Raw genomic sequence first — 10,558 nt, forward strand, 5'->3', positions numbered from 1 at the left:
TCCCCTTCCATGACTGAATAGAAATGAATGAGTAACCAAATAGCAAGCTGATTAAACAAGACACTTGCAGTAAGATTACACAGTGTGAATAGACCCATGAGGCCATCACAGAAATACCTGGGTAGTGTTCAGATCAAACATGTCAGACCAATTGACTCTGTGCAGATCAGATCAAAGCCTGCGGTGTGAGTAAAATATATGGCTGATTGCAACATTCAGTGAGTAGTGATCAGAAAAAGATAAAATGTAATAAAGCATGGAGATTTCTGCCTATCAATCAGCTATATAATATTTAATCCACTACTTTTCATTTCTTGGCTGTCATTTTACCAAACCATTGCACCCCACAGGACTGAACAGCTAAGAACACTGCTGCTAGCCCTTCCCACCCATAAGACTTAAAAAAAAAACATCCTTACTGGTTCCCTTAAATGTTAATCCTGTGTTCCAATAGAAGGTTAAGGAAGCAAAAGAATGACAGGAAAAGGTTGCTGACACCATCTGCTTGACACTGCAGTGCCCTTAGCAGGAAAAGGACTGGGCTGAAACCACTGCAGAGCTCCCAGGGAAAGTGTCCCTCTAGCTGCAGCCACAGGCACCCATACAGCACTGTACCGGAACACACAGCACCCTACATAAGCGCATCGCAGGGATACCTACAATCCCACATGTATGAATCAGAAATGACAGACATGCTATAGACAAGATCTACCGTCTTAATTGGAATGAATCAGGAATTGCCACTAGATACATATTATAGATAGGTAATATGGGGGATACCATAAAAGAATATAGCAATGATGATCAACCTGTAACAACAAGCAACACCCTAAAACCCTCTGATGGGTGCTGGGGCTCCAACATGTGTGTCCGTCTCGTATTGGGGAGGCAGTGAGTGCGCTTCCCTATGGCTGTGTGCCTGTAATGTGCCTGTAATGTGCCTGTAATGTGCCTCTCATGCACACCCCCATACATGCAGTGCCACTCGCACAACCTGCCAGCCATTTCATGTCTTACCGGCATCATCTCCGCAGCAGCGAATGGGGCCCGATCCGGGTGACAAGTGAGGGGGCCCTGTGTGTGGGCTGCTCCCTCCCTCACAGAACCGCACTCCGCTCCAGGAGGATGTGTTCGGCCGCGAAATGGCTGCGAATCCTCGGGCCAGGCCTCTTCTCCTCCTCCTGCTGCTGCTGCTATTGCTGCTGCTCCCTCCCTCCCTTCCTTCCTTCCTGACTAGCGGCAGGCAGATAGGTAGAAGCGCCGCCACAGGTTAGGAGATGGACGCGGTGGGATTTAGGAGGAAAGCTATACGCCCCCCAAAGAGGCGGACCTATGGGCGGAGCTCAGGTAAAACCGAAGTCCTAATAAACACTGCAGTCAGTCAAATGAACGATAGCTCCCGGGCCAACTCTGCACCTCGCTCACCTCCGCGGCTCAGACGAGAATGACTGTCAGTCATATGTGACGTCACTCTGTGGCATGCTAGGAATGCAGGGAGGGGGTGTGGCCACATGAAGGTCCTTGCCCTCCTGCCAAGCGACCTCTCAGGTGTATGTACGGTGCCGATGTGCTCGCCGTGAGTTAGGGTCATGGGGCTTTAGTGACAGAGGGAAATGCATTCCTGTCTATTGTCACCGTCTGGGCGACAGGAAACAACGAATGTTCTGTAAAAAACAGTTGTGGGGAGTACGCTGTGCTTGTACCTGCTTGTGTCTCATTCCTGTCTCTATCCTGCATATCAGCGGGACACATCGCACTCCCATGCCTATAGTAGTTTGTAAATCATTACTAAGCGCATCTTTACTGTTGGTTCCTTCCTGCCCAGTATTGCAAAGGCCTGGCAAGTATAAATGGGGCTTGATGCCAATGTTAATGATAGGGAAGACTGATAACCTCTGTACCTCTTGTGTTGGTCAATATATGTATATATTTAATGTATACACCAAGCCATTGTTCAGCACTGCAGAATAGGTTCATACAAATGATAATGATATTTAAGAATGTCGTGTCTCTTTCAGTTTCTCAGTTTTCAGGTGACTTTTAAGCAATTCAGTTCTACTTGTAACAGCATCTTTGTAACCTTTGTACTTGAAACAGCATATTTATTGCCTATGGCTCTCCATCACTGCATGCGTGGTCCTCCTATATTAATAATGTTTGAATATTTTGTGCTCAGTAAAGACACATCTATCCAATCCATATAATCAGGTTTCTATTGATACTCGTAGGGCCCCATGCTCAGGCCCAGATTTGTGGAAAGGCCACAAAAGCCGGGGCCTAGGGCGGCGAATGTAAAGACCCACGCATGCGCGATCACGGACAGGGGGCGGCCTTGGGGCGCCCGGCTTACAAATCCGGCCCTGCCCAAGTTAGGAGGGCCAGTCACTCAGGGGCCCCAATTACTAGCACACTGGTCACTTGGGCTTTTATGGGTGGTGGGTTCTGCCAACAAATAAAATGCCACCCCCCAATTATGCTACACACAAAATATGGCCCAATAAAGCCAAAACTGCATCCACAATCCAACTATAGACCTTTACCATTTTAAGTATGACATAAGTAGACATGCTGCTGTTTGATATTTACCCAACTCTTTAAAGAGATTTATCATTGTCCATTGTTTATCATTAATCAGTCCCCGACCCATTGGAACTTAAGGTCCCCATACACTATAAGATCCGCTCGCTTGGCGATGTCACCAAGCGAGCGGATCTTCACCCGATATCCCCACCTACGGGTGGGCGATATCAGGTAGCAAGTGGCTTGAAAAAAAAATAAACCGATCGTTTTGCCCTGGGGCCAAACGATCAGATTACATTTGCGGCCATGGGGCAGTCGGTTCGGGGACCGCATCAACAAGCCGATGCGGTCCCCAATCCGACCGGATTTTCTAACCTGGCCGATCGAGATATCGGTCGGCCAGGCCGCTCTGTTCTTACCATACACGGGCCGATTAGCTGCCGAATCGGTCCATGGGACCGATATCGGCAGCTATAGTCGGAACGTGTATGGGGTCCTTTACAGTCTAAGGTGCCTATCTGTAATTTGTATTAATTTGTATTCCTTATTTTATTTTATATTTATTTATCTATTATTATAATGACCCCCTGTAATGTATTTTTCTGCTGTACAGAGCTGCGTACATAAGTAGCGCTATTTAAATAAAAATATAATATACGTACCATACATCAGATCCTGTGACTGTGGGGTGGCCCAGATGACAGGTTATCACAATTTTTCAATAGTTCTTAGCCATTATAGATTCAAAAATGATCAGGGCAGTATTTTTTAATAATATGTTGAACTATATGCACAAACAATCCCTGTTTTGTTTAAAGGGCAAGGCATTTCTTAGTAGCTTAATCACAAAATATCTTAATGTGCAACATATATTTATAATGAATGAGTGCAATGGACCTCTTGTCTCTGTATATATACATTTTCTGATCACAACCTAACTGAGCCCCACCTAATGATTTAAAATGTAGTGGTGAGCATAACTTTCCCTTTTTAGCTACAGTATCCTTTAATAAGCATAGTGGCAGGAGGTCTGAGGCACTTAGATAAGCTCATGATTATTACTTAAACAGGTTTCTGATACATTTCCACTACTTATAATTACCCCTTCATGAGCCCCTCACAGGATAGAGTCAGAGTTGCATCCTATAAACTACATACCCCTACTCCTATCAACAGCTTTGCTGTTATACTCAGAGTTAAAAGGAATGTAATTAAAGCAGTGATGTACAGCTTTCTGTGTAGTGGGTCAGTTATTCAACAAACCACATCACATCTGTGAAGCAGATTATAATAAAACAATGATCATTGTGTAAGGATGTGAAATGGATAATATTTTCCCTTGGCATAAAGTTACATGGGGTGACCTGTCATTGGTTAAATTACAATATAAGATGTCTTGTCCCCTAGCTATTAAAAGGCGAGACACTGGCATGTGCATGCTCTTGGCGCTTCAACTAGTACTGAGGTTAAAGATGCTGAAGTAGGCCTCACTTCTGGATTCAGTCAGTGACCAGGACCCCATGAGAAAAGATTTAGCAAGTAATAGTTTAGACCCTGTCACAGTACACTATAGAAACAAAAGGGAATCCCCAATATGAATTGTACATCTGTAAAAATGCTCACCAGTGGAAACTTGGGGTCTACATGCCAAGCGCCAAACTTTCCTCTAGGGAAGCAGATCACTGTAAATAATATAAGGCTGACACTCTAAAAGAAAGTCACAAACAGTCTAAAATGAAGCGGTCCAAAGTTTATTCCATAACCATGTCCAAAACAAAAAGTCTTACACATTTTGTGCATTCTGGACACAAAGGAGTTCCATTACTGTGTCAAAAAACGCATGTTATGTGTTTTGTGTCAGCTGGAACTTAATCACAGAGTGCCAGTCAGATCTGGACTGGGAACAAAAATAGGGCTATAGACAACAACAAGAAATCCTCTGCACTCACCCATTATCAATATATTTAGGACATTAAGACATTCTGTGCATTAAGCTACCAAGGAATGCCCTACCCTTTAAGGGATTATCTGTTCATATATTGCAGTATACTTCAAGCTGGCCAACTATGTCAAAGTCATCCCTTCTGCTCAACCATTAAACTTCCTTTTTTGGTTATAGTTTATACAGGAGCAGTGGCCAGCTCCATGTTGTAGCTCCCACCCTTTCCAGCTACAGTCAGGTGATCCCAGTGGACCCAATAAAAGGGCAACCATTTGGGGATTTTAACCTTGAAAGCAAGTAAGTTGCAGGTAAAACTCAGTCCCTTTATATTGAAGCCGTAGAATTCTTAATGAATCGCATAAGTAAGTGTAGGACTGGCCAGAAGGAATGACTTTGATGCAGTTGGCCAGCTTGAAGTATAATGCAATGTATGGACAAACAATCCCTGTTTTGCTTAAAGGGGTGGGCATTTCTTGGTAGCTTAATGCACAGAATGTCTTATAGTTCTATATATATTGATAATGAGTGCAGAGGATTGCTTGTTGTCTATAGGCCTATTTTTCATTGCACCCCCACCTAATTGTTTAAAATGTAGCGGTTTCCCTTTTTTCGCTATAACAAACAATGCCTCACCTTTCAAGTACTCAGGCCCAAACAGACCCCTACCAGCCCAATGAATAGTAACTGTCTATGGCATCTTTCAGTAGCCCCTCTAGAATTTGCCAGCCACCCTGTCACAGATTGCTAGTTGGGGCCTGGTCCCAGTAGATAAAAAATGTGCAAGGCTTTCTTTTTTTAAAATGTTGACCTACAGTTGGGCCCTTTATTGGATTTTCATAGAAGTGCCAGTCTTGTATTTCCTGTTTTGGTACACCCCGGGATGTAAGCAGGGGTGTATTTAGTGCCACCATAGGCACCAGACCTAAATACGCGATCTACATTGTGCACGTGACGTCACTTCCGCTGAGCAATCCTACCCCTTGCCCCCCGCCCCCTCCATTGCCAAATTCCATGGAAATCCGTGGTAGAGGCTGGGGGCATTTTCTTTTTTTTTTTAAAATAAGAAACAAATATATAGGCACCCAATCACCGCCCCCAAAAACCTGCTGCCCTAGGCACAGGCCTTTGGGTGACATTATAAATATGGTCCTGGATGTAAGGCAGATCAGGAAGTAGGGTTAGTGAATAAGAGCATTTTTGGGCACCAATTAGAAGAAACAGTGGGTTTAGTACTCCCCAGGTAAAACTTGGCTAGTAGAAGGGCCACAGAGGAAAGGATCACAGGTTCACTCTCTTCCCTGGATGTAATTCACTGTTGGGAACATCAGCATCAGGAAGAGTTCAACATGTGGTTGGAAATCTTCCCTGTTTTGATATTCTACTTAATTTAAGCTCCTCGGGAGTGAGTATGTTAATTTTACATTGTTGTTGGCTCTGCTATTGAAATATTACACAATAAGCTGCCTAAGGACTTTAAAGGGTAACATGGCATAACTGTTCTAAGTTTGGATGTTCAATAAATTCCCTGTTGCTGTCTTCTGGCACCCAAAATTTTCTGTATTAACTGCTTTGCTGCATATTAGAGTTGCAGTTCATCGACAACACTTTCCCTGACCATTTAGTGAGGACCCATCTGAGAAAAAAAGTTGCATGAAATGCCTGCTCTGCTGGGAGTTGCCCTCACCAGCCTGTGCTGTGGCATAAAATGTAAAAATAAATTGTGCTAAGCAGGAGTTACAGTGCAACGGTCAAAATAGCATTACAACTTGCTAATGCTGTATAAATAATTGATAATATTAGAAAACAAGGTCTGTGAAAACCTTGAAAAATGACTTGGTAGCCAGTTTCCCTGCACCCTTACCTTCAACTAGAGGGGCCTGGGTGTTCCTTTCAGTATGTTGCACATGCAGTTATTAGTTGGATGCTATTCTTTATGTGCGTGTTGTGTCAGCTGTTTCTGCTGAATAAAAATAATACTGAAATACTAATACTGAAAGGAGTGTTCTGGAAAAAATGTTACACACCCTTTCCATGAGGGCGTGTGAGACAGACTTTTGTTTACCCAAAGATGAATGTGTCACATTGACCCAAAGTTGACCAAAACAATAACTGATGAATGCAAGAAACTAACTATAATATATATATATATATATATATATATATATTTGTGACACGCTGACTGCCTGTACACGCAATTTTGGGGGAATTAGCAATGGTAGGCAGGCATGCAGAGAATCTGGAGCATAAGAGACAGGGATACAACACGTGACATCATGTTTCTTTCTCAAAAAACATAGGTTTATTTGGGGTAAACTCCTCCCAACATAAACATCAAAGTCAGTTTATAAACAGTTCATCAGACATGGTTATGATTTGTCCCTGCTTCAGGGCTCTCACCTGACAAGGTAGCTCTCACACTCTGGAACCTTTTTCCCGGGGCTTCTCACCATCCCCAATGGCTTTCACACATCCACGGTGACTCTCACACTCGTGAACACTCTGGGCTACTCCCTCAGCCCTGCTGTCTCTCCCCTCCTGGGATACCAGCTCACCAGCTTCTGGCACACTTAGGCTTCTTACCAAACCTCAACGTTCTGGCACTCAAACACGTGGTCACGGATCCCTCTGCTCCTTGCAGGGGCAGGCAGCACCCCCAGCCCCTCTGGGAGTTCTTCACACAGTCAGGCAACCTTCCTGCCCTGTGCCCCGCTCTGAGAGACCTTTCTCTGTGACTCCTGACACTTCTCTGGGTGACTCCTCACTTGGTTACTGCTCCTTCTGCTCCTTGCAGTGGCAGGTGGCACCCCCAGCACCTCTGGGAGTCCCTAACACAGGCAGACAGCCTTCCTGCTCTGTGCCGTGCTCTGAGAGTAAACCTCTCTGAGTCTCCAACCTTAAACGCCAATCACCTGTCACTGTAATCCCACAGCCCTTTTAGTTGCTGCTCACCAGCAGCCTAAGGGCTTTGGCACACGGGGAGGTTAGTCGCCCACGACAAAACTCCCTGTTCACGGGCGACTAATCTCCCCGAGTTGCCATCACCTGCCATCCCACCGGCGAAAATGTAAGTCGCCGGTGGGATGGCACACGCGGCAGCGCGATTTCGGCAAATCGCCGAAGTTGCCTCGCGAGGCTTTTTCGCTGATTTCCCGAAATCGCGCCACAGCGTGTGCCATCCCACCGGCGACTTACATTTTCGCAGGGAGTTTTGTCGCGGGCAACTAATCTCCCCATGTGCCAGAGCCCTAATCAGGCAGCTACTTACAGCCGACCAAATCAACATCCTAAACTGGAGTATGGAATGAAGGACCTATCCTATTAACCCTCAATTTACTCCAGGATTCACCTAGTCGGCTTTTCGTAATCCGCATGCATGAATAACAGCATTACCTGCTGCTAAACCAGGCATTTTCCCTGGTGCTACATGTATCCCACTTTTAACAATGGAGGAAAATACACCAAACAGTGTTCTTACTGCTTGTATCTCTCACAATATTTATATATATATATATATATATACATTTTAATACTTTGGTCTTTTTACATAGTTGCTCAGGTCATATTCATATCCAGAAGTAATGAGTCACTCAGAAAATGTTACAATTAATTACCATAAAATACTTGCCACTTACTTGGATTAATCAGAGTGAACTTGATAGAATCACGTAAAGATAAATGCTTCATGCTTTAGGATCTATTTGTCACTGTAATTTATAACCTTAAGTAGCTGCAATCCTTTACACGTGAAGTATTCCACACGTCTGCTGTACACATCAAAGGAATTTTGCCATAGGCAGAAAGGCTCAAATTGCATTGGATGCTGAATTACAGCTCCTGCTCAGCTAAGAGTCATGGGAATTTCAGCACAAGCTAAAGGAGGAGTCTCTTGAATAACATCTCTTAAAAAAAGAACCTCAACAATGGTGTAACTAGAAAGGAGGCAGACTCAGCAGGCACAGGGGAGCAACAGGTTGCTCACTAATCCGTTGCATGTTGCTCCCAGTGGCTTCAAATCACAATCACTAACCAATCACAGCACTTATTTGGTACCCCCAGCTAAATGTTTCTGATTGTGTTGCTCCCCAACTCTTTTTACATTTGAATGTGGCTCAAAAAGGTAAAAAAGGTTGGAGACCCCAGTCTATGGCATCTTACAGCAGACTCTCTGGCATTTGCCAGAATCCACATCTAGTGCAGGCCTGATTAGTTCAACACCTACCAACATGTTCAAAGACAAAGGTGGTAGATAGATATAATTGCTTTTTTATAAGATACTTCAGCAAAGATACATCTCGTATTCGGTGGGACAGTTGTTGAAACTGCTGCTAGACAGCACTGGGGTCTAGGGTCAAATTTCAACAAGGGCAACATCTTTATATGGAACTCTTCTTCCCATGTGTGTTTGATTTTCGTCCCTCTGCCCAAGAGCAAAGGGTTGTATGTACAGGGGTAGTCTGGGGCTACAACTGTCCTGGGACCTTAGGGGTGCATCTGCTTACAAAGGACTCAATATTTTACAGTATATGGTAAAACAATGAATATGTGGTTACCTGAAAATGCAGGGACCCATTCTGCATAGTCAGTGTTTGTTGTTACCATTTTTACACTGTGGAGAGAAGGAAAGTGCTGCTGGCTTAGAAGCTTTTCAGAAAGGCTAGGGTACAGAAACAGCCTAAAAGTCATAGTTTTATATGTCAGGGAGGTTTTGTTTCTTTTGAGGTACCAAGGTATAACATACAATCTGCTTATAGGTAGGAATAGGAAGGTGCATAGAATTAAGAAACTGGCATTGACTGGAGGCATGGGAGTTCGGAAGCTTCAAAAACTTCAGCCAAAATGTTTCATTGGGGCCCAGGGTTTTCTAGTTTATCCCTGAACATACTGATAGGCCAGCTGGTTTCTTATTAAACTGACCCCTAGTTTGTGTTTCTGTTTCTATGGACGGAAATGATAGGCTCCACTGAGTAGGAACTGAAGTAATGCTTTGTATAGAAATGAAGGATGAAAATAATATGATGAAACTCTTATGGTAATAAAGCTCAAATATTACGCAAAGCTTTGGTTAGTAACACACATTTAGAAATGTAATTTTTTCTAACATGTTTTGAGTGCTTGCCCCACTATTCTGAAATAGATACCAAAAGGATAGGATAACAGCAGCACCTAAATATCAGTTCCAAATGTTTATACAAAAAGACTGGAGGACACTCCCTATTCTGTAGAAAAATGGAATGGATTTAAGTTGAATACCTGCCAATTCTGCCATTTTCCCAGGATAGTGCCCAATTAAGAATAGGAGAGGTTATTGCCAAAATGGCACCCAGTTCAGATACATGCATTAACTTGATGGATATACTGTATGGAATGACTAAATATGTTCTGATTTTTCATGTTGGGATGTTCTCAGAGAAATAAAATGACAAACTAAGGACAAGCTATATAGACTTTATAGTAGAATAATGATTATTAAGGCATATTTAATACTGATTCCTGAATACTTAAAATGATTCCTTTATGCAGATGGTCAGAAATGCAGAATAGAATATTCCATAAAGTGTACCAAATCATTCTAATAAGCTGACTGAAGGACAGGGATGAGTGAATCCGTCCCATTTTACTTTGCCAAAAAACTTGAGAAATGGCAGAAATTTGCTTAACACATTGAAGTCGATGGGTGTTTTTTTTTACCATGTAACATTTATTTTACCCTGCAACTTTTTGCAGTCATTAGAGTCTATAGGCATTTTCACAGGAAAACATGGTGAAAAATTTCACTCATCAGTACATTTTGGTTGTGTATTCCAGCTCTATAGACCTTTAAAACTTTAAATGTGTACGTGTGAAAAAGTATGCTAAACATATTAAAACAAATATTTATTGAGATATATTGAGGATATCTGCATTTTTAGCACAAGAACATTTTTATTATAGTAAGGCATGTATTCCTTTATTTGATTGTATTCTGAGCACATCAAATGCAGCATGTAGCTTTTGAGAAAATGCAGGAGAATGTAACTTTGTTAAAATGTAGATCTACATGCTCCTGTGTACAACCAGGCAGAATAAAATGGAATCAGTTAGCTCAGGCATTTAGGT

At 42.9% G+C, this 10,558-nt stretch overlaps 1 protein-coding gene across 1 annotated transcript in view; it reads right to left on the reverse strand.

The window, feature by feature from the left end:
- Window positions 1-1,439, reverse strand: part of ppp1r13b (protein phosphatase 1 regulatory subunit 13B) — a 68,723-nt gene extending 67,284 nt beyond the window's left edge. The window contains exon 1 of the mRNA XM_004917181.4: window positions 1,018-1,439. Coding sequence (XP_004917238.3) covers window positions 1,018-1,026 — 9 coding nt within the window. The 5' untranslated portion in view covers window positions 1,027-1,439. The remainder of the gene's footprint in view (window positions 1-1,017) is intronic.
- Between the last annotated feature and the right edge of the window lie 9,119 nt (window positions 1,440-10,558).

This window comes from Xenopus tropicalis, chromosome 8 (assembly GCF_000004195.4).
Source record: "Xenopus tropicalis strain Nigerian chromosome 8, UCB_Xtro_10.0, whole genome shotgun sequence".
Lineage (NCBI taxonomy): Eukaryota > Metazoa > Chordata > Amphibia > Anura > Pipidae > Xenopus > Xenopus tropicalis.